The sequence below is a fragment of the Phasianus colchicus genome, chromosome 12 (assembly GCF_987193195.1).
Source record: "Phasianus colchicus chromosome 12, bPhaCol1.hap1.1, whole genome shotgun sequence".
NCBI classification, from domain to species: Eukaryota; Metazoa; Chordata; class Aves; order Galliformes; family Phasianidae; genus Phasianus; species Phasianus colchicus.
In genome coordinates, this window is record NC_143447.1 from 4,995,684 (window position 1) to 5,020,796 (window position 25,113).

The 25,113-nt window shown below is 42.2% G+C and overlaps 1 protein-coding gene across 5 annotated transcripts in view; it reads left to right on the forward strand.

Moving 5' to 3' along the window:
• The window catches only part of RORA (RAR related orphan receptor A), a 398,577-nt gene that overhangs the window by 31,197 nt on the left and 342,267 nt on the right, over positions 1 to 25,113 (forward strand). For all 5 annotated transcript variants that reach the window (XM_090148734.1, XM_090148738.1, XM_090148735.1 and 2 more), the window contains 2 exons: positions 18,792 to 18,918; positions 19,963 to 20,204. In XM_090148734.1, the coding sequence (XP_090004860.1) occupies positions 20,036 to 20,204 (169 nt within the window). In that variant the 5' untranslated portion in view covers positions 18,792 to 18,918; positions 19,963 to 20,035. The remainder of the gene's footprint in view (positions 1 to 18,791; positions 18,919 to 19,962; positions 20,205 to 25,113) is intronic.

Here is a 25,113-nt window from a genome sequence, read left to right on the forward strand (position 1 = left end):
AAGGGACAATGTTTTTAAACTTGAAAGAGGGTATGTGTAGATTAGATTCAATTGAAAGGGGTTTGTTGTGTGGTTTTTTGGTTTTTTTTTTTTTTGTATTAAGGTGTCAGACAGTGGAAAGTGTTGCCTAGAGTAGTTATGGGTATTCCATCACTGGAATTATTTAGGTCTGGTTGGATGGGGATTAGGGCAACCTGATTGTGGCAGGAAGATTGGACCAGGTGATCTTTAAAGGTCCCTTCCAGTCCAAACCATTCTATGATTGTAAATGTGAGAGTTTACGTTTCTAAGGGAGGGAATGAGCCTCTTGCTATGTTAAATGCAATACCAATTATCTTGGTAAATAATAAGGCTAGAAAACAAAACGTTGCATTGCAAAGTTAATATATCAGGCAATTAAAACCACAAATCAGTACTTCAGAAGAAATAACCTACCATCAAATCAATTTTATCACTGTGAGAAGCCAGATTATGATTAATTTCCAACTTTCATTTTAAAAAGAGAAATCCCATTTGTCCTGGGAGGTAGAACTGTAGGTCTTAGGAGGTTGTAGCTGCCGTTTTTGACTTCACGTAGCTCTCGTGCAGTGCTGCGGAAAGGAAGAATGTGATCAATATGATATAGTACAGAATTCTTGTAAGGATTTAACTAGTTTGTTTTGATTAAACATGCCAGCTACAAGGAAGTGACAACAATTTCTGCCATATGTAAACAGAACAATTTTGTAATCAATTTATTGACTCTTGTAACTGATGGAAAAGCTTTACGATCAGCACAATATGTTCAAATCATCCCCTTTTTCTTCCCCCAAAACCCATCACCACCAACAAAAAACACAGACGAGCAGGCACAGCCTGTTGAGACTGTGAGGAGCTCTGTTGTTCAAGCTAGTCAATAAAGAATTACAGTAATCTAATCCTGAAGAAAGACAAAAGTGTAAATAGCTTTTTGAAAGGCTTCTTGAGTTGGAAATGACAACTACTTGGCAGCAGCCTTTTGAAATGATCTGGAGATATTCTGGTAATGGAGATGAAATGCTCCTGTGGTCTAACATGATTTTTAAATGTTTCCAGCTCCTAAAGAAACCATTTGATTGCAAACCAGAAAAACATGTGATGGAGGAATAACCTCCTTTAAGATTTACAGCCAAGAGGCAGTGTGTCTGCTTTGTCCAAGGAAAGTTTGACACGGGGTATTGAAAATTCACCAAAAATCGTACCACTGATGTTATCCAGTCTGCATCTGTTGTAATGGGTAAGCTTTCTTACAGCTTCTTGAGACAATTACTGCTCTTTAGGCCACAGTATGGTATCTATACATCATTCTTACTGTGGGACTTGTGTCTTCTTTAGAATGCTGAAAGACTTACCATATCTTTTCAGAGTGAGCCATTTCAAACTGCCATTTCATTCTGTACAGACTTGTGTGCCAATCTTCTGGACAACTTCAACTCATAATTGCTGACTTTTATTTTATTTTTTTAGGACTTAAGATAATTTTTCTTAATGTGCTGCTAGTAAAGACATTTTCCATTTCATACGCAGAAGATTTTAAGAGAGTAATGCTGTGTGATAGAACAATAAGGTCTCTTGCAACCACAGTAGGAATTTGACACTTGTAGTCCTGTGAAAGAGGAAAACCACATGTCTTTTCCTTTTATTGTTAATTTTAAAACAAAAGTTACAAAAGAGAACTATTAGTAAGAATGACTTAAGCTCTTCAGTATTCTATTACTGAGCCTGTTAGTAAAAAAATTGAGGTAGCTCTTGAAGCTGCACAGTTACAAGGTCAATCTGGAAGTGTACGTTGACTCAAACAAGAAGGTTGGATCTCTTAGAATTCCAGTTAGATTATTTACTGCAGAAATTCTGAATTTTCTGAAGGTTGATACTATATCAAGTGTCTGCTTTATGTAATTTTAAAGACTTTTAGTTGTAGAATCTTTTCTTCTTGAAACATATACTTTTCCCCTAAAATCACTCTGTAGCTGCCCTCAAGTTTATTTTTTGTACTTCCGATCTTATAAACAAGTGTTTTAAAGCTCTGTATTTTTCAATTTTTTTGTCTTGTGTATCTGAGCTCCCTCTGGATGGTTGTGTTCCTTGGCAATTATTGTTCTCATGCATGTCTTTTGGGACTATCTTCTAAATGCTTTTGAGGGGGTTTCTAGTAGTAGGAGCAGTAGTGCTGGAACCGCACCCAGGTACATGCACTGAAATAATGAAAAATAAGTTTAGGATATGCATGTTCTCTTGTGTGAAGTGTCACAAATAAGTAGTACAAGTATGTGTTCCTATGTCTGGATAAAAGAACACGAGACTTGCACTGGGAAGCAAAGGGAATTACGTGTGCTATTATCTAATATAAGTTGTTCTTCTGTTACTTTATTTACTTCCAGTGCTTGCTGTCTGAACATGATTGTACTCTTGCAGGGGTTTAGAACCTGTGGTCACATCAAACTGCTTGCATGCTTCTGTAGACATTAGAAGACAGATCTAAATGCAATTAAGCACGCGCTTGAATTTCGTGTTAACTCCTTAAGGTCCTGTTTACAGAGGCAAATCTGAGCATTTAGGTGAATTATGTGGTAAGATTCCATAGAGAGGGAAGGACCGGCTTGTTTCAAAGGATACAAGGCAGCTGTGGATTTCCTGTAGCACAAGCAGAGGATATTAGAAGTGCTTGTTTTCAAGCCTTGCAAACATTCTCAAGGTCTCTTCTTTTTTTTTTTTTCCTTTAGATTTATCTTATATTCTAAGAAATAGAAGTAGAGAGACAAAGACGCTCTTTGAAGTTAAACTTTGTAATTTTTAATCAGTTCCCTCTATGTTTCAATAAATCAGGAAAAAAGCGTTCCCACAATAGATCTGTGTTGGCTTCTTTGAGGAGCAGGTAAGAAGAGAACAGCATCTTTGTTTCAATCAGAACACAGTCCTTCTCTCCAAAGCTATTTGCTTAGGGAAATGATGTTTCAGGGATCAGAGGAATGGGAGAAAGGTGCAGCTGGGACTGTGCCAGAGATGTGAGACACAAATTCTGTCATGGAAGTAAGACAATTGTTGCAACATCAATGTTCAAGTAGAAGTAGGAGCTAAGGAGTAAGGCTGAGATGGGGCAAATACTTCAAGAGAATGAAATGCATAGAAAATTACTGGAGGAGGAAGAAGACCAGTGAGAAATGGAGAGTGAAGGTACAAGTGATAAGAGATAGAGACTAAAAAGGATTGAAATACTTTGAATAAAGTTACTCTTCTTGAAAATAACTGAAGTGATTAAAGAACTCCATAGATATGCAGATGAAGCAATGGTAGGAGATATGAAGAAATACAGAGGAAAAAACCTTTCACTTCAGCAGAAAGTTTATCTAGAAAACATTTTAAAATCCCAAACTTCATATGTAATTTTGGCATTTATTCAAACAACTCTTCAGCTGCCTATTTGCTTTTATAAAATTGTATATGTTTATATACAATTTTATAATATATACACTATGCAAAAGAGCACTGATAGCATTGTAGAAACAATAGTAAATATCTTACGAAAGCTAACGCAATTAATGAGGTTTTTTTGTTATTGTTTAAAGACTACATTATAAACTAGGTTAGTTTTACATTGTTGCTTTCAAAATGTTTTTCTCATGTGAAGTAGGAGTTTTTCATTTAAAGATGTGATTGTGTAAGTCTGTTGTATTTTCATGGGAGCCTGAGATTAACTTGATGGCTTTTTTTTCTTGTACTTCTTCAGTTTTGTAAAACTGGTGGTCTTATGGTAGTTTGGCTTGCTTGTTTTCATTTTATTTTTGTTCAGATAGAATGTTTATGGAGTTACCAACCTAATTTTGGTATGAAAATTTAGTAAGGCATTTTAGTACAACTTAACATTCAAATCTCACCCAAAGGTAAGAATTTGCTTGAGCTACATTTGGTAAAATGTAGTCCAGAAAGTCCTTTTACAGCAGCTCTTACAGCATGAATTCTAAATTTGTTTCTCTGTAGTATTAGCAAGCCAAATACTGAACTACTAAGGACTCTGTAAAGAACATTGACTACAAATTGATATTGAAACTTACTGCTTTTATGAAAACCAGTTCATCTGCCTCCATGTGCTCAGAGTAGGTTAAGTAACACCAAGTGGTATGACTTGAATTGTACGTGTGCATGTATGGTCATGTCACTGTGGTGTAAGCAAATATTTTATTTAAAAAAAATTCTTAGCTTATAGTGATATAATTTCTGTGTCCAGATCATCTCTAAATAGTTAAGCTACATTTAGGAAGTTTAATATGTATAAAAATCTGAAACAGATTTTTAAAAGAGGTTGATGAAAAATATTAATAATAAAGTATTTGTATAGTTTGAAATTTTCAGAGTTTGCCTTTTTAGGCTGAATTGGGAAGTCTTTCGTCACTGATGTGACAATTGAGAGAAGAATTTCCTAGAAGTCCAATCTGTAAGAAGTTCTGATAGGGATTTTTTAAAAATTAAATGCATTTTTCAGAATGCAGCGAGGAATAGGAGGTCATGAAAACACATGGGTCAGAACAACAACAAAAATCCATGCTTTTACTTCTATTTCAGAGCCAGAACTATATGAGGTCTTGATCTAAAGCCATCTCTTATGTGAAGAGAATGGTAAATTTTAGAATCTGCAGGAACAATGGTTTCTAAATGTTTTTGCACAAAGGGGAGAGAAGCAAAAACCTCTGTGCCTTGGAATAAGAATGTAAAGTTTTGTCTTTTTCTAAAGCTCTTTAAGGAATGCCCTGGGCAAGGCACTGTGGTGGTGCTCAAGCTTTGAAAAGTCTGAAAAGTCCTTAGTACATGTAATGCATGTTATAACTGGAAGCACTCAATTCAGTGCAATTCAGTGTGGGATCTCAGTTTTACATTTTTTTGAGTGAGCATCTATGTCCATGTTTTCCCTCTAAAGTATGGGAAGAAAGATCCAAATTATACAATGAATAGCAGTTTGTTTGGCTTATTCACTTCTCCTTTTTTGACAATAAAAGGAATTCATCTGGCAGGAGAGTGCTGCCATGACCTCCATCGTGACAAACTCAAAAGGTGTGACAGTGCCATGCAGCAAAGCAGAGTTTGTAGAAGCCATGGCTTCCCTTAAGTCCATGTAAGCACGGAACTGCAGCCTTGTACTACTGCAGGATGTACGTCTTTGGCATTGGGAAGCTGGGAGGAGAAAGCTAAAGTGTGACATGCAGGCTAATCTGTCACCAGTTACTGCAGTTCTCCACACATGGTCTGGATGCCTTCTGCCAGAAAGTAAGTGTCAGTACTATGTGCACCTTACTTTGTGTCACTTATAAGCAAATTCACTATTGGGTTAAGGCTGTTGATCACTACTTTTAGGAAGTAGTTCAAATGTATTTATCTTGTAGAGTAGTATCTGGGTACTACATTATGGATTTATACCATTCTCTTTCTCTCTTGTCCTCTGGACAGCAGGGAGAGCTTCAAAAAAATTTAAGGGTAACCTCAGGTGAAGGAGGGAACTTTTGTGAGCTAACTGCTGAGCTATTAGATGAAGAAAGAGTTCTTTCTATAACTATTAATAAAAGACAGATGCACCCTTAGTGGTTGATGATGGAAAGGCCTTAGAGTTGGAAGTTCAGTGCGGAGGCAGCTGTTTTCCTGCAGTGAGAATTGTTCACCTGATGTCTGGAGCCTTAAGATGCAGCTCTTGTATTGTGTGAATCACTTCCCTGCCTAACCCTCCTTCTGCTCTGTACAGGAGCCCTGGCACCTGGCTGGGCTCTGAGGATTGTTTTAAGACTTTGAGTTATGTGTTCTGTCATTGTGCAAAAACTTTTGAGTTCTGTTCCAAAATTTCACAAGCATTTTTGAAAATACTTAATTTTCTTTTTCTAAGCCTGATTTTGAAAGGTAATACAGGAGCCTCTGCTGAAAAGAGGCTTGAACTTCATGATCTACAGACAATCAGCACTATCTGAAAAAAAAATTCTCAGGCTTTACTTCCATGGAACTATTCTCAGTATGGGATACTATGTCTTGAAGTGAATGACCTCTTTAAGTAGTCTTTATTCTGATCTTCCCATTTCATGTACTGTAGCAATGCCTTTGAGAAAAATCCAGATAAGCTGGTGGAAAAACTTTCTGAATGAGAAGCATTTGTCACAAAACTGTGAGGAGCACTCCCTAAAGAAAAAAGTGTTTCAGGACCTCCATTGTTTTTTCTAGACTTGTGTAAAATGAGTGGCTCTCCTTGACTGGAAAACCTGAGGTTTTCAAAGCTCACTCACACTTTTTTCCAGACTTCACCACGCTGCTATCAGGGTATGCTTTATAGATGCTTAATGTAGCCTATAATAATTTAGGGTGAGGACTTTTTCTACAGTGTAGTTTCATCCATTTTCTTAACAAAGCTGAGAACTCGAGTTGAGGTGGATGCAAATTATGTATTTAGTTACTTTTACTTGTGCGAAGCAATTAAAAAATGAAGAAGCCAAAAAAATAGAATGAGTGATTTATTGTGGTTACCATGTGTTAGAAAGTTGGATTTTTATTTATCTGTTTTTAGTAAGTCCCTTTCTCCCTTTATGAACACTAAAGCTCAATATTTCTTTTCCTCTGGAGATCTTCCTAAGGTTCCAGCACAGAATGCATTTCCATCTACTTGTAGCTTCTTTAATGGTGCATGGAAATTTTACTCAGGAGATGATTTTTTTCCTTCCTGGGGATGTATAACAGTTATTCTATCCCGTATTTATTTTAGCATGCAACTAGAGAGGGGTAAAGCATCTGAATCCCTTTATATGGAGAAATAACTTCGGAAAACTGTGATATTATGCAGTGTAATTCAACCCAGTGATAATTTAAAGCATAAACATAGAATCAAATAATATGGAAGGTTTTTAAGTTCAGTATTGAAACATCTGTTGGTCAGAATGCTGATAGCCCTACGCTTTGTTAGAAACTCTTTAAGTCTGAACATGATTCAAAATTACCTGTGGAAGTCTGGAGCATAATGCTCCTAATGCTTAAGAGGTGGTTGCAGCACACCAGGAGGTTAATATCCCAGCTCAGCGATTTCTGTCTGTCCCTCTGAGCTCTTAAGAGCAGAAAATTTGACAAACAGCATCTCACACATAACACAAGCCCTTAGTACAAGTCTCCTGTTCAGCTTCACCTGGGCAAGCTGCAAATTTACCTGTTGCAGCTACTTGATATCTTCATCTTGCTAAATTGATACAGAGTGCCAAAGTAATTCTGAGTGTACATTACTTAAGATCTGATTGCACCTCATTAGCTCAGTGTAGAAGACACCAGTGTGTGGGCCTGTCAATGGTCTACAGTTAGAAATGTGCTAGGCAGCCTAGACTTGCTTCTTTGACTTGTACTGCAAGTGCAAGGATCTGGATTTAAACTGTTTGCAGATGTGAAAAGCCCATTTTTTCAGTCTATAAGAGAAACCCAGCTCTGGATTTTCTATTCCTTTACTCAATTTTCGCATGATCTCAAGTATATCCAGTTTGGAGAGCATTTAGGACAAAATGTGAATCTCCACTTTCTTTTCTGTATTTGAAAAGCATTCTGCAGCTGCAGCAGGTAGAAGAAAATCTGGGACATCCTATTATGCTCACTGCTGGGTTGGCATGATGACTGTTGTGTTTTCTGGGTATGAATTTTGCTGTTTGTTAATGAAGGTCAGGATCATTCATACCTTGTAGTATTTTCACTTATTAAACAGAGCAGTCTACAGTAGGAATTTGCAAAGTATGATCGTGGCGTATTTGCAAGTGGCCTGCAATTACTTTTGGTAGGTGCAATGGCCACATTAAATTTGGCTGTACTCCATAACCTGCCTTATCACCTAAGCTGTAGTAGTTATAAGCTCTCCCTTTGTTGTCCTGGAACTTGAGTGAGATTAAGAACAGTCTTGGATAATGTAGAAATAGCTGCACAATATACAATATGCACAGCAGAATAATGTATACAGCTTCCAGGAAATAAAGATAATACTGTTCCAATTCACAGTGAAATTAAAACAAAATTCCTCTGTAATAAAAAGCAAACCTGAGACAGGACTGAGTCAGGATTGAAGTTGTGAAATGATGAAGGTTCATGCAGGAGTCTCCTCTCCTTTCTCTATTGATCAAGGAGAGTTCATGGGCAACAGAGCTAATGGGTTTTGCAGACAACTTGTTTTTGAATGTCACAAGCAGATGACGCCTTCTTTGTATCTGGAAAGGCTTGTAACCTGTTTGAATGTGTTAACCCAACAGTGGCGTGCTTCAGAGCTAGTTTCCTAAAAAGTGGTGGTAGTTGTTTTTTATTCAATTATTTTTCTTCTTCAAGTTTGGGGTAAACCATGTGTTATTGGAATAATCAGCTCATTTTGTTCTGTATGCTGTCCTAGAGGTAAAGGCATGCTACTGTCAGGTAGGCTTTTATTCCAGCAGCAGAGCGACTTCGGGTTGGACTCATGAAAAGGGGATAACAGTTCTCAGATATTGCATTCTAATGAATAGCTGGCTATTATTCAGTATTTACCTATTGCAGAAGTTTGATGAATAGCTGGAAAGCTAATTATTGACTTTCTGTATTTGTGAAGCATAGTGCTTCAGAAAGTGCAGACTACTGAATAGCACAGACAAATCTCTGTGAGTATTCACATAAATTTAGAAATAAATTTACTTCAGCCAAGCACGTCCTCATTTACTTATTTGCCCTTCATGGTCTTTTGCCATTGTTTAAGCATCTGTTTGGAAGGCACACAAAATGTGAATTCAAAACAGTTGAAAATCAAGGAGCAGCTGTATAAAAGCTTAGGTATACTTATTTGCAGTATCACTCATCAGCACATCTGGGAAAGAACCAGGATTCTTAGAAAGCTGACAGGTCACGTTGGTATGGCTAACTTCTCTGGACGTGCTGCTGTGGTTGCTATGCCATGACAAGGTGGATCCCCATATTCTTCTGGCTGTAGGTCAAGTTGTGCTGTTTGAAACCCTGGCCATGGAGCTCTGACTAGCTGGGACAGTTCCTCTTGGGAGTTTGTGCCACAGGTGACTGGGCCCTTCTTTTAAAATGGAACACCCCATTGTTGGAACAGAAATGAAAACAAAAGGGAAAGAGGAGAGGAAGAAAAGATGTTAGTGTAGGGCAAGGGCTACGAGCAGGTCTGTCACCCTGAGGCTCCCTGCTCCCCTCCTTTGCCTCCTCTGAAGCTCAGTCAGGTTGCTGCAAATGTGCTCATCAGCCTGACAAGAGCAGAACGCTGTTATTTAACTATTTGTGGTTCTTTTGATCTCTTGCTTCCCTGCACCGGCAAAACAAGTACTGTAACTTGGCTTGAGCTTCTTGACAACTAATATTGAAAGCAGTAAATAATCCCACGTACGTTTCCATCAAGGTGCTAATTTTGAACCTATTTACTATTTCTTCCATATTTTTGGTGGTTCAGAAACTAAACAAAAAGAAATAGGCAGTGAATATTCTGATTAGTGTGTGGATGTAGATAGATGCACCCACCCACAGTATTCTGGGATGAACACAAAGATCGTATGGAGGATTATTGTTGTTTTTTTTTTTTTTAAGGCAGCTCAGTTTTCCAACATGGAAATAGTTTTTGTTCCTTGCCAAATATAATGTTGTGGTTGAAAAAAAGAAAAAGCAAGGGGAAATAAAGTGCAGGTGTGTCACTGTCTTGATAACACTTGGAGTCTGAATCAAAACTTTAAAAACTGGGGATATTAAAAAATAGAATAAAACCAGACTTTATATTTTTATGCAAGCTATTGGGTATTTTGTTTTTGTTTTTTTCTTTTTCTGAGAAGAAAGCTTTGTAATTTTGGTTTAATGCTATCCCATGTCAACAAAGTATGAGTGCTGCTCTGAAAGTTATGCCTCGTAATTTATTATGTTGGCCCACAGTGTCAGTGGTGGATGTTGGTGGTATGGCAGTAGAGGCTGAAATTTCTCCACCAGTATTCCATTACATTTTATTGCTGTGCATCAGGTGGGGCTGTTTAACACAGTGGTGTCTGACATGGAAGTGCTGATGAAGCAAAGGTGTGTCACTGAATTCCTCCGTAGGGCAAAATGGCACTCAGTGACGTTGATTGGTACTCGTTGAATGTTTCTGGAGGTGAGCCCAGTGAGGCTGTGGATGGTGCATTTCAGCAGTAACAGTGACAGTGAGTCACCTCTGCTGGTGCAGATTGTTACCAGCAGGCTCAGGTTCATTGCTGGTGAAAATGTGTAACTAATGGTGGAGACTGTTTAAAAACAGTGTTTTGTAACTGAGAATTTTCTTTGTCAAATAATGTTATTGTGCTCTTTGTACCAGTTGTAGCTTCCATGAAAATAAACAGGAGGTGTTACTTCTGAAGCAACCACATGAAGTATGTGACTACTTTCATTATTTGTTAGCTGTACTCTTCCCCAAACCATAGCTCTCCAAAAACTTGATCTTTATGAAATACATGCAACTCCACTGACACTGAGTTTTATTTTCTGGAGATTTTGTTCCCTCATTAGGTCTGAGCTATACATTCTATTAATTACCCATAGGTAAATGGGGCACACAGATGTGGTTCTACCTGATACAAAGAAATAACAAGCAAATCCCTTCTTGTCCTGTGTCAGTATGTGTAGTGCAGGGAGTGTGTAATTTTGTTTGTAAAATGATTTTAAGAGCGTATGCAGCATTACTTTACATCTTTCATTTTAGACTATTAAAAATACACTTAAAATATTTTTTGAAACTTTTTGTCCAGTTTGAGATTGATTTCTCCCCTTTCCTACATCTAATCCCTCTCTTTTTGGGGCAACCATTTAGAGAGTTGGGCTCTTCATGAGAATCTCTCATCCACAAACCAGGGGACTGCAGAAATATTACTGTGATGATCAGCACATTCATCTGAAGTGGGGAAAAAAAAAAAAAAAAAAAAAAAGCTGAGCTATTTATTTATCTTTAATTATAAGTGGCTAAACAAGGAGAGTAGGCTTACAGTTCTTACTGAACTTAAAAAGGCTTATTTTGCCAGCTAAAAATTAATTAGTAAGGAATTTTCAATTCCAGCATCCTGGGCTGAGTTTGTGATAAAGATGTCCCTATGGAATAGAGTTATGAGATCAGATTAGAGGGAACATAAAGTTTGTCTCATGCAGCTTGTACTTGGTGCATCAATGCACAGAGCATGCCCAGCACTTTTTTTTTCTTCTTGCATTGGATCCAAAGTGCAAAACTGAACAGCCAGGAGGCCCACTGCCCCAAACAGGGGAGCACAACATCCTTGAGTGTAAGTGGGAGATTCTGAAGTGGAAAAGTATTAATGGCATTTTAAGGCCAAGTATGAAACTGCTTTCTGAGAACTGTTTGTGAACCTGTAATGGATATAATAGTGTACAGTGTCTATTTTGGAAGATCATTATATACTTCTCTCTCTTTTTTCCTTGAAGCACGGATGCACACAGCACTTGCAGTAGAAGTCACATTGCTTATTGCAAACTTTCATCTTAGTCACAGTAGATTTTGGCTTTTTTTGATGTGGGGCTAAAAAGTGAAGAAAACTTAAAATTTCACAGTGAAAAACAATCACGAATGGTAAATAGAGGGGAAAAAAAAAACACCCAAAAACTTTCTGGCTTTCAAAATCCATAATTGCCATTTTCAAATGTTATCTCTTCAGACAAATTTTGCAGTGTTGTATGGAAGTCAAAAAAAAAAAAAAAAAAAAAAAAAAGGATGTCTGTGATATGAGCTCAGATTTCCAGTCAGGCAATCAAATATTCTTAAGTAGAATTGCTATGTTGTTTTTGTGTGCTAGTTCTGACATGTGCAAAGTTACATACGTTGATGAGGAACTTTGACTTGAACAACTTTTTTCTTCCTCTGGAAGTTATTCACTGGTCTTGCCATTACTTAGAAATGTTTAATGTTGCCCTCAATGCATTCTAACACTGTACGTCTCAGTGGATGGGAGCCATGGCAGTAGTTTCTCTTGGTAAAGGTACCAGAAAAATATCAGTGTAGTGTAAAGTTCATGGGTAACTTGAAGAAAGTAAAATGATACTAGTGTAAGGATGGTTCTATAAATATTAAATTATTGGCTTATCTATTTGAATCTGAGGCAAATGTTCTCTCGCAGCTTTTTCTCACCTTAGCATGATAGAAAACATTTGTGTTGATTACTCTGAGTGACTAATGGCAAGTGTACAGAGATGAGATGTGATGGGTGCTGCAAGGAGAAACTGGGAAAAGATCTGTGGATGCTTCACTGATGTGCCATAGGATAACATTCCTTATGGAAAAATATATTCGATTTTAACTAAATTGACTTTCACATTTCTCACTGACAGAACTCACTGGAAGATAGTAAAGGTAAAAAACAAACAAAAAGCCAAACATAAAAACCAGAGCATAAAAGTAACTGTAAGTGGTAAGTTCAAATGGAAGAGTTCTCTTAGATTCACAGTTGTTTCTTTTTGCTTTAAAATTAAAAATAACTGTGGAGTACGGGAAGTCTCCTGGTCACAAGATTTAAACCTCAGCTAAGACCAAATAGAAAGCAAAGTGCTTTCTATTTTGATTACAAAACATGTGAGGCAAATATTTTTCTAGTAACAGAATAAAGTATATCTAAACACATTTGTGAGGATATTTTACATAACTTGTGTTTGCTTTTAAATAACAGTTTTGTTTAAAGAAATGAATCTTCTGGGGAAAAAAGGAGAAATGCCTTACCTGTCCCAGTTGATGTAACAACCATAGGTTTGGAAATCTGAGTAGTTCAAGACATACCTAGCATCCTGTGGCAAATGAGTTGAAGATAGTTATTTGGCTAACAACATTGTCCAATTTATTTAAAATTTAAGATGGTTGCAAATAATATACCAGAAAATCTGCCCTTTAAATCATTTTTAATTGCATTGAATACTCTGTTCTTTTTATAGAAGGAGACCATGTCAACATGTTTTTTCTCTCTGGCTTTATTTCAATTATAACTGATAAAGGTTTTGCAGGTTGTCCTGTAGTAGGCTCTTTGTTCTGTTGTTTGTAGATTTGTTAGACTGGTTTGTTGGTTTGGAAGGCAGAAGTTGCATGTTTATTCAGCAAGATGGCATTGCTATAACCAGCTGTTGCGCTTTGCAATTCATCGTGTGTATGAGAGTTCATAGGTAGCTGCAGAGCAAGAAGCACATTCAGCCAAAATGAGAGGTGAACACAGCTTGCCTGTAGCTTAAATCCTTATTTTGGAAGAGCTTCTTATGATCTTACACAGATACAGTTCTTAGAACACGTGTCCTAGATCCAGAACCATGACTAGGAAGGCTATTTATAATGTTCTAGTAAGACCTAATTTTTTCATGTTGATATGCAAATGTGTCTGGAAATTCTCTACATCTCACCATCTTGGTAGTTCAAAGGCTACCAGAAAGCTTTGCTGTATCATAAATGGATATGGATTGACTTTTTGGTAGATGAATTCCTACCAATTTCCAATTGAAAGAACTCTTTTGTGTGTGTGCGCTCTACTTATAAAACAGAAGAAGAAAGAGGAAATATGTGAGACTGATGTTGCTTTTTTATTATGTTCAAAAGGTATTTTTTTAAGTTAAAAATCAAAATAACGTACATTCTTCAGCATCGTACTTTGAAGTGTATCTAAATCTGTTTTTTAACAAGTAAAATATTGAGGTGCAAAAATCATCTATTAATTTCAGGTTAAATATAGTTTGATTAAAGAAATACTTTTCATCACAGAAAGCATGAAAGCTGGAGGAAAAAAACAAAGAAACAAAAAGCAGTACTTCTACTTCAGATTTTTGTGCACTATTGAACATGACAGCTTTAATAGCAACTTTTAAAAAAAGAAAACAACACTTTTTTTTTTTTTTACACAATTATAACTGTCAGTTTTGGATGTTCCCTACCCTTGCTCATCTCCAGACACAGGGGGAAACCAAATCTTTTTTTCTTTCTTTACCTTTGCTCCATTAACATGCTTAAAAATATTTACTATGGAATTCTTCCAGGGATTTTTTCAGCTTAATACTTGAAACTTCATCTTTTTAGCCCATATAAAAACAGAAAATATTTTGGAGTTGCAAAAGACAGAGGCTTCACATACATATATTTACAAAACAAACAACAACAACAAAAAGTACTTATCCTAGATTTTCAGTATGTCCTTTTAGACTTTTTGGTACATTAGTTTTCTTATTCAGATTCCCTTCTCTGTCTCTCACTGTTTCTTAACTCAGGTTGAGAATTGTGTCACTAGGTAATATCAGTTGTGTGGAACATGGTGCAAAAGTAATGCAAAAACCATTCAAATAATGAAGTCAATCTGCATTACTTCGGTATCTAATTAATATTAACAAATGATCATCTCCAGGGCAAATGAAAGGGTTAATGATTTTTGCTTTATATGCTTTTGCTCTAGGAATAATGTTGTGTTGCAGAGTGTTAAGTTTTCAAAGAGTTACAGTGGGCAGGGAATGCTTTCAGCAACGCTGGCCATGCGCTTGTTGTCCTTTGCACACAGTAGATGGCTTTCCATTTTTCTTTGAAACAAAAATATTTTTCATGATACAGTGTTTAAATGAATCAACTTCAAATTATATACAAGCAGAATAATTATTTTACGTTAAGTTGCAGCTTGCACTTCTGCCTTTCTGGTATAATTCAGTTTTAATGCTCATCTAAGCCCTAATGTCTCTGCTGTACGTTTGGGCTGCCTGAATCAGCTGACGGTTAGTGTAATTTTTTGGTACGTGTTAAATGAAGGAAATCTTTATACGTCTAAGCTAGCTAGAAGATCAAGTTCTGTGACCTGGAGGAAAAGGAGGGAAATGGGAAGGTATGAGAAGCATGGCTCTTTACGAGGGAGTAGAGTGCTGGGGAAAGCTTCCCACCTGCTGTTCAGAGCACGTTCTTCGATTGCTGGGTTGTGATGAAGTGGGAAAACTTCCCCATGTTTCTGAAGGTAGCATGTTGGAAGTCATTGTTAATGATGAGGTGAAGTACACAACTCTGTAGCAGTTTTGGAAGGGAAGCGTGGCAGTGCTATAGTAGGTTGTATGAATAGTTGACTGCAGCTCCCTGTCACTGGCTGTTCTTCACATCCCTCAGACCTGTAGGTATCATCTTTCTTTCCAGATACTTAGGAGAAGTAAGTCTCAAATAACGTTTTAGATTGTTGCAAATAAGTTTGGCTAAACTTTGTCCTCCCGTATGTGCGTTAATTCCTAGGAAGTATCTTATTAGTGACAAGTTAAATCACAGCAATAGAAGATAACTTGTTTTCCTATTCAGAACGATTTACGTGTCTGAATTTCTAATCTAATATGCTTTTCTTGGCTGGTGCAAATTTTCTTAATGATTTTGAGTGAAAGTGAACTTTGCAAATACATGTGAATTTTCAAATACATTGAGTTCTTGCCAGAGAGCCAAATAAAACAGAATGGTTCTTTCAGGTAGGATATTCTGAGGGGGGTTACTGACAGGCTCTGCTGGGGGATGACAGATACATGAAGGAATGAGACCAATGAACAGTTAGATGATAATATTTTCTTCAAAATGAGAAGTGATTCTTTCCTCTTTGATTTGCTTGTAACCTACAACTGCTTTTAGGGAAACACTTTTTTTTTTTTTTTTTTTTTTCAGCAAAGAATACGAGTTCTAGTGCTGTAAAGGAGGAACTAGGTAACAAACACTGCATTTGAGGGAACTACTGTTCAGTAAAATACAATTGAGAACAAAGTGCCACAAAAAGAGCTGATTGAAAAAGAGCCACCCTTTTTTTGAACAGAGAAATGAGAGAATGAGAGAATGATCCAAGATTTCAAAAATGATGTCTGACTGTTTTACGAGAGGAACTTCCGATTTCTTGGGAAGAAAAATATATCTTTAGATCTGATTTTGTACTTCGGTGTTTCCCTTCATGTCTCCAGAGAATATGGGCAGGCTGAATTGCTCCTCTAATTCGATTAGATTACCTTTGTGGGAGGAAGAGGTTGTCTGCAATTGTATGAAATGTGAGAACAGTGTTCATCTTGCTGAAGAAAATATGCTGTTTTTTTGTTTTTTAAACCAATCACAGGAAAACAGCAGCACAGACATACTGAGAGAGGCAGATCTCTCTTGGACTTTTAGCTTAATTCATTCCAAAAGTATTGAATTCTTTAGAACTGGCCTCAGCTGTTGCTGCTTACTCTTTACATACAGGGTATGCTGATTGTGGATGTGGTGCCAAGGGTTAATTACTTGATACGTTCTGTGCTTCTCCACTTCCTTTTCTCAGAGATGGAAAATCCTCTAAGGAATGAACACAAACGGCCTGCTACGTACTTACATGAATCCAGAATTTGCTCCTCAGAACATCTACTGCTTTTTCTTCCATCTGTGACTTTTGCTCTTTCTTCTTTTCCTGAAAAGCCACCAAAGCCACAGATGTAAACTGGTTCAATGGAAGCAAACGTGCCTTAGCCTTGGCAGCTTGTTGTGCCAGAGCAGCTGGACAGGAAGAATTTGGGAGAATGCTGTAAGGGACCAGCAAAGGCAGAAAATGCCACCAGCACCAAAATACCTTGGTAGTTCTTCCTGTGTACCCAAACATGGGTCTGCATCACTATGCTCTCCACAGCTGCTACACTGGAGCTAATGAACTTCCTAGGAATATTTAACAATCGCTTTTTACGTACTGTGGCCAGAAGTCACTGCAGTGCAGTTCCACAGAAAGGGAATGCAGGCTACTGTGTACTTCTGAATTGGGACTGTACTTTGGCATCCTCATTTAAGTAAGATATCTTAATAGCCATGTTAGTTTTGTAATTTGAGGTACCTTCCTAATTCAAAATATTAATGGATGCATATTAATGGATCACCACTACTAAGGTAATGCAGTGGTACTCCACACTCCAGCAGTGTATGATTTTCCTGCTTGCATGTGCTGCGTGCCTTGTGCCTGTCCTGCAGTCCTTTTGGTGTATTTGGTTGTGTGCAGCATAGCTGTTCTGCCACTTACTCTGTCACCCTGGCAGTGTCCTGGAAAGGCATCTGCATAATCCTAATATCTTGTCTACTCCAGAGTTGCACAAGGTTTGTGTGAGTTTTAAATTATTAAAACTGTTAGTTCCTGAACGTCTATATGGAATCAACAAGATAAACATTAAATGTTTGGCAGTTCCAGTACTGCTACTTCTGAAAGAATAATTTCTGGGCCACTCTAGCAGGTAACATTCCCAGCAATTTCTAGAGCACTTCTAAATCTAACAAACCCTTTCTTTCTCAAGTTTCTCAGCATACAGAAACTTGATAGATATCTTTGCTGCTAATGCCATCTCACTTGTTTAAACAGACTTAGTGATCAAAGTTAATGACCTGTGGTTTGGACTGAGTTGGAAGATAGACACAAAAGACCAAAGATTGAAGAAGACCTTTTCTGTGCCCAGGAGGTGTCTCAGCAGAGCACCCACAGCCAGAGGGATCTTGGGAAAAAAATCATGATTTTCCTCAGTTATATAGAGCATGAGCAAACTGTGGCCTTAGCTTTTCCTGATGGGGTTCTCAGGTTTTTCAGGCACCCTCTGTTCTTTTAAAAGAGCGTCCATCTCTTTGCTATGTAAGTGCTGTGAAATTGTAGATGGTTGCCTCTACAGGCTTGCTGAAGGTCTGTCCTGCTCTAGCTGATTCCTACTGCTGGTGACTTGAGAGACTTTAGAGCAGAAGCTAATTTTTTCTCCACGAATTCAGGTTCTTCTGACACTATTTTCCTCCTCTGTGATTTTTTTTTCCCCCTGTAATTTCTTTTCTAAAACCAAAAAAAAAAAAAAAAAAAAAAAAGGAAATGGAAAAATTGCTTAGTTTTCAAAATTGGGGAAAATGTACACTAAATGACAACTACTTTGTAGGGTAGGTACAGCAGCCTTTAATACATTGAGGGAGAAAAAAAGCCCATACTTCTTCCTAATTTAAAGTATTTGGAATACTAAAAACAGTCCTGCAAAACACTCACTTGAATAATCCTCACTGTGGCAAGTAGCTCGATTGTTCCTGGTACTGGTGAAAGGCAGTGCTCTGGCAGCTTTGAGGAATGAAGTCCTCTTTTTTTATTAGCTGGGCAAGTTTCCCAACACACATTGCCTGGTCAGCCTGCTTAAACCCTGAAGAGAGAAGGATAAGCTTTCTCTAAGGATAACAGGCATTTCAGTTTCCACAGCTCACATAATTCTTGCTTCTATTTGGAGGTTGCCAATTAGTGAAAAGTGAAGGAAGAGAGTTTGCAGGAAACTGCAACTCTAATCCAACAAACTTGCATCACAGAAGGACCACCTCGCTGCTCTCGGCACATTCCAGCACAGCCATGCCAAAAGGACTGTGAGCTGGAGTTAGCATGCACTGCAGTGCAAGGGTGGAACCTTCCCCCTGAGCCTCAAAGTAAGGCACTGGGGGCAAACTGTGCTCCTGCCTCCCTTGTTTTCACCCCCACCCCACTCCCTTACCCACTATCAAGGAGGAGGCAGAGATGTCTTCATTTATCTCTGGGGAAAAAAACTACACAGCCTTTTGTGCTCGTATGCTGGGGCTTCCAGGTCTGCAAGAACTGAGTACTTAACCTGTGAGGACAAACACCACTTACTCAATGGACAGATCTGGAAGTTGAGCTGTGATCTCTGCAAATTTATTTGCTTTGTGTAAATGCAGAATTGTTGTTCTGTATGCTGCAGTCTCTGCTCACCCCTTTCAGATGCATACAGCGAACAAATAATCAGAACTGTCATGCGATTCTTTTTGTTTCTTTTTTTAGACGCATGTAGTTGGAACTTCAGGACCTCCAAGTCAACTGATGCAAGGCTCTATGCTAAAAGATTGAATATCAACAATGCGAGGGAAAATCCGATTTGTGGATGCCATCCTGGAGCAACTATGACATGGTATGTATGTTTCAAACCTATTTTTGAGCAGGCCCTCTGTGAGAGAGCAGTGACACGGGGCATGGGGCTGCTCAGGCTGGGTTTGCCCAGTGTTTCCCAGCAAATGCCATCAGGTTCTAATGCCAGCAGCACTGATCGCGTAGGCTAGGACAGCACCTAGGTCCTTGCTGGCAGGAGGTGGTGTATCAGCTGCCTGCATACAACTGAGCACCACAGTGGCAGAGCTGGCACTGCTGTCAGTACTGATATCTTGGTTTGACAGACGTGGTCAGGCCACGCTTCCTGTCAGAACCTTCTGTGCAGAAGGCTATAGGGCTGTACAAGATGCAGCCTCTTACACAAGAGGGATGCGTCCTTCAGCCTGCTCTCTATGGCAGATGTTACTTTATTTCAAAACGGGGTGAGCGGAGTGCATCATTACACCCTGCTGCACGAGGATGCTTTTAGAAGTCCGACCTGGTGTGTAAGAGTTTTCTGGTACCTCTCCCGGCACCTTTTGTCCCGTGTCAAAGTGCACCTCGTTGAAAGGGAGGTATTGTGTGAAATGTGCCCGCGTGGCTGCTGAACGGATGGGTCCTGAGACGCTTAACATGGATGGCATCTTCTGCTGCAGCTCCGGCTGAAGCACCGAGGAAGGAGAGGGGCCGTGTTTCGAGGCTCTTCCCGTCGGGGTGAGGCCGGAGCCGCGACCCCTCCGGACGCGCTGACCGAGCCGGAGGGTCCGGGTTCGGGAGGAGGCCGACCGCTTCCCGCCGCCCCGGGCCGCGGCTGCGCCTCGCCTCCCCTGGGCCCGGCGCGGGGCTCGGCAGGACCGGGCCGGCCCAACCTGCCCGGATACCCGCCCGCTGCCCGGGGCCGTGCCCGCGGCTCGGGGCCATGGCGGAGGGCGGCGGGGCGCGCGGCTGGCGGCGGGGCGCGGGGAGCGCGGGGGGTGCGGGGGCGGGGGTGCGCGGCTCTCGCTAGCGCTGCTTGTGGTCACAGCCAGGCAAGCTCGCATCCCATCTGGATCGCGCTCGCTCTCTCCCTTCTGCTTTTCTACCATAGAGTTGCGCTGGAAACAGAAGATAGAGGGAGTGTAGGAGCTCGCCATCTCCAAGCGATCTACATTGGGAAAAACATGGAGTCCGCTCCGGCAGCCCCCGATCCAGCAGCCAGCGAGCCGGGCAGCAGCGGCTCCGAGGCGGCCGCCGGCGCCAGGGACACCCCGGTGAACCTGGAGCCCGCCCGGAAAGGCGATGCGCCGGCTCCGGTCCGCAGGCAGAGCTACTCCAGCGGCGGCGGCAGAGGTAGGAGACTTGGGGAGGGGGGAGGGGGCCGGGGGAGTGGGATCGGGGTGGGTGGGAATAGGAAGAGGGGGGCAAGAGAAGGGGGAAATGCGGCGATTTCATCCCCCGGGGTGCCGCCGGCGCTCGTGGCAGCCGCGCACGCAAACGCGGCGCGCTCCAACCCCCTGCCAAACCTCGCAAACTTTTATCGCTTCTTTTAATTGCGGCGGGAGGAGGGACGGAGGCGATGGAATACCGAGGGGGCTCGGCGCTCCCCTCGCGCTCCCGTTCGCTGCCCGCGGGGTCCGGATGGGCACCGCGCTCCCGAAATTACATAATTTATAAATATATAAAGCAACAGCCCGAGTGCGGGGATGCGAGGGAACAAACTTTTAAAGCTGCAGCGTCCTTCCTGCCCCCCGCCCCCCTCCCGGCGCGTCTCCGTTTGACAGTTTCCCAGCCGGTGCGCTTCGCCGGGTCGCGAATGGGGGATCCGCGGTTAAAGGGAGCTGGGCGGTGCGGGGAGGACCCGCTCGCCCTCTGCGTGCCGTTTTCCCTCGATTCATCGCCGTACAGCCGGCTCCTCGCGGGGCGGGCGCTCTCGCGGCCGCCGTTGTTCCGCGGAGGCGCGCAACTTCGGAGGGGGCTCCGCCGCCGCTCCTCGAGCGGAGCCCCCGGGAGCCCCTCCCCGCCCGGCCCCGGGCCGCTCGCACCGCGCGGGGAGGGGCATTGCCCCCGCCGGAGGGGGAGCGCTCCGGGGGGCTCGGCTCGGTGCGGCCGGTGGCGGAGGGCGGCGGATTAAATAAAGGCGCGCGACGATGCCCGCGGCCGCCGAGCGGGGCGCCGGGAGGTGCGGGGCGCCGGGAGCGGGGCCGTCCTCGGCGGCGGGGCGCGCGGTGCGGGCCGGAACATGGCTGACCATGTGCCGCCGTGTGTTTTACAGTATTTTTCCCCGCTCGGCCACGCCCCCTCCGCGGGCAGCTCCCGCTCGGGGACCCCGCGCGGTGCGGGGCGGCGGGGGGCGGCGGCGCCGCGGGCGGGGCCGGGCCGGGCGTGCGGGGCGCCCGCCGCGCGGTATATTTAGCGCTCGAGAGAGAGGATGTGGCATGCGAGCGCCTTATGTAACGGGGTTAATGAGAAACACCGGAGAAACGGCCTCTCTCCGGCGGGGAGTTCTCCGGGCGCTCGCGGGGCCGGCGGCTGTTACACAACGGGCGGGCGCGGGCAGATGGTGCCGCGGGGCGGCGGGGCCCGGCCCGGCGCTGGCGGAGGGCGCCGCGGGGCGTCCATCAATTATGTAACGCTCGGTCGGCGCTGCCGCCGGGAGCGCGCGGGACGGCGCCGGGGCGGCCGCGACCGCGGTGCGGAGCCGCGAGGCCGCGGCGCTTCTGACCCGCTGACCCACATGTCCCCGCTGCGGGACGGAGCCCCGCTCCGCGCCCCGCGCCGAGCCGCCCGGGCACGGCCGCACGCGAGCGGCGCCGGTTATGTAACGCGCGGCTGCGGCGCGAAGGTCGGCGGCGGAGATGGCGCGCCGTGCGCTCGGCTCCCGGCGGTGTGCGGGGCTGCGGGACGGGGACGCCGGGGTGGGGGCGGGGGGAAAGAGGAAAAAGAAATGTTTGGGTTTTTTCGGATGATGTAATGGAGTTGGCGGAAAATGCAAGTCTGCTCCTAGAGTGCAAACAGTAAGAATATCGGAGCTGGTATTCTGTGCTAATGTTGCAGAAATTACAGTATTGGAAATAAATTGAGCTACACACTGCACAGCAGGCGACTGTGGTGCTAAAAACACGAAGGTACAAATCTGGGCAGGAAAACATCATGGTAGTCGTATGTTAGCCTCCTTGAAATTGGTACTCAGTGGTGATGTAAGGTGGTCCCTGCAGACTTTGACCATTTAGTATTATTATTGTTATTATTGAAATAAGATTTTACTTCTTGCTTTTTTCGCATGGTTCTGGATTTCCTACAGCACCAGTATGACCTTACCATGTAACTGGTACAGGTGAATGTATTTTTAGAGCAGCTGCCTTTAAGTTTGTGTGTTTGACTGTGCATGAGTGTAGGAATTTTCCTGCTTGGGCCACGGTTCTGCAGCGTGATCCAGACCAGCAGCACTGTGCTCTGGGGCAGCACGCAGGGAGGAGTGGTGCTGTCAGTACAGCTCCACGTGCATACAGCTGTCTGTCTGCAGGAATCCTCGTTTGACTCAGCAAACCCTTCGAAACAGTAGAAATGTGTGGTTTATGCCCCTTCTTTTCTTTCCTGATTGCATCTGCTGCAAAGCTGCTCTGATACTTCAAAATTTGTGACAGCCAGCTTACCTGAAAGAAGGGGAAGAAGTGAAGAAAGAGCTATTGATGAAGAGCAGATGGGGGCTGTTTGCTGTAGATTAATTGTTAAATGCAGCCGTGGTTACTCTCACACTAGTGTTTCAAAGTACCCAGCTCCCTGGTACGCATACAGGAATGCCCGGTCCTCCTTTGCCTGATTCTTATTTTGCTGAGGTTATGTTCTTTGTGTCACAGCGTGCAACGCTGAACTGAAAACATACATCCAGGAGTTATCAGCTTTCAAACGGAGCGTTATTACCCGGTTTATTTGGGATACGGGTGTGTGTGTGTATGCTGGTATGCTGCAGACAGTGTATTTCGGTCTGCTATCGAAACATTGTTGGAAAGGTGACAACGTATACGGAAAAAGCATGGAACTATTGGAAAAGCTTGTTTTCTCCTCCAAGGGATATGGCTAGTGTTAACACTGTTTGCAAAGGTTTCCTAAGAGCAGTTACTGTGCAGCAGGTTTGATCTCAGCCTGTGCTTGCGTTCCCATAGGGTCTGTAGTTCCCCATGATGAGCAGAGGCAATGCTTGGCTCAGTGGCTGTGGCCCCGGCCCGAGGCTGTGAGTGCTGTGTGTTGTCCTCTGTGGGCCCTGGTGGCTGTACAGCTCTCCCCAGGCTTAAGGCCTGATGTTGTACCCATCTACTTAAAAGAAGGCATAATTGAATAAGCGATGTTTTAATAGAAGATGATTGTCTCGTAAAAAATGAGAAGTATGTAAAAGCTTTCTAATCTGATAAAAATGCTCTGGTTTTGGCGACCTTGTTCTCAGTCAATCGAGAGGATGTTTTACTGGGGAAAAAAACCCGGCAGATAGCATTCAGAACAGTAGAAGATGCTGTGTTTAAGTATTGCCATGAGGCCTGGTATTTACTAACAGGAAGCTGCAGCTGTGTAGGTGCTTGTGGTCCTCATTCACATTATCATGCTGTTGATTATTTTCCAGAAGTCTTTGGAATTTAATATGTCACCTCGTCAGCCTAATCCTTTTTCTTCCAATACGTTGGGTGATGGTGGTGATTTCTGTGTTTAATTTTAATTTGGGTGCTGTTCCACAAGTAGGAATGTGACAGCATTAACAGTGACATCAGTAGGTTTGTTTTGTTCTTTTTTTCTAATCTTCTGCTGCTGTGTTTTCTCTGGGTTCAGACTGCTCTGCAGAGTAAAGTTGTACCAAATGTCTATGTGTTGTTTGGGAAGCCTCTGAATTTTTACGAATTTGGATCCCCTGTGTAGATGCTGAGGGCTGCCTTTGTTATGACCAAGGGCTATTCCACACTACTGGCTTAGTTTGTTTTGGTTTATGATAGGCAACACGAACCCTTTAAAGGACAACCCTGTTTTAAATGCTTGTAACACAGGAGCAATAATAGCAGCAGTATGCTGTTCTCCTAGGAACAGTGCAGCTCCTATTTCAATAAACCGTAACCTATTCTCTTATTTTATTTGCTTGAAAAATATCTCAGGAGCTCATAAACCAGTATGTAAATACTGTTATCATTCAACTAAGTGCTGTAATTTTACTAAATAAAGAATGTGTTTTGTAATGGAGATTAACGGGCTGTGTGACAGTTTCAGTTTGGGTACAGCACTGCATTTGAATGGAAAGGGCAATTTCAGCTTTGGGAGGTTGTCTGGTTTTTCTAGTGTTTGTTTTCTAAGCTACAAAAATGCGTACTGGGAAAAATCTGGAATGTCTCAATTGATCTCAGTGGATTTAATCTGAGAGCGAAAAAGAAAGGAGAGAGAAAAGCTGGTTCTAAATTACTCTGCTATCTATATCTCCCTTGAAATTAATTCACGTGCAGGTGATCCATTCTCTGCTGAAACGTGGTTGAAGAATGACTTTTCAGTGGCAGGTCATTGTAGAAGAGCAGGAGTTGAGAAAAAAAATAATAATAAAAAAGGGGGATATATCTAAACGTAGAGGCAAGTCTGGGTGCTCTGTAGCCTCAGCCTTGCATACAAACGGTATTTCCTGGCTTCTGAGCCCACAGCAAAGGGGCTGCAATTGGAGGCTGATGTCAGGCAGCTGGGTAAGGCTGGGAAGGAGAGCGTCAGGCTCAGGCAGGTCGCAGGAGCTGTCAGAGTGGGGCGCTTGGCCTCGGGCCCTTGCTTTGTGTGTTGCAGGCAGTTGTATCACAGTCAGATGTCCATCGCGGACCTTTGGCTGCAGACATCCACTCACCCACCCCAGTTCCTGCCATCTCCGATCCGCAGGGCAGCATGTGTGCAGGAAGCTGATGGCTGCTCAGGTGGTGCTGAGTCTGTCACAGTGCACTTACACCCAGCTTGGGTTCACTGGGGACATTCTGTCATTTTTGTGAATTCCTCTGGCTTTGGTAGAAGCAAAAATTAATACAGGTGTGAAGTCAGAGAGACATTTAGGTGGGGGAAGCTTCTAACGCTTCATACGCGGAGTTCTCCTGTCCTGTATTCTTTTAGTCATTCTTTTTTTTATTATTTTTTCCAACTATCTCATATGTCCTCTCTTGCAAAGGCACTCCTGGTAGCCTTATTAATCACTTGTGGAAGTGTAATATACGGAGTTGTGAGTTTTAAGATTCAAATATGCGTGTCCACAGCTGGC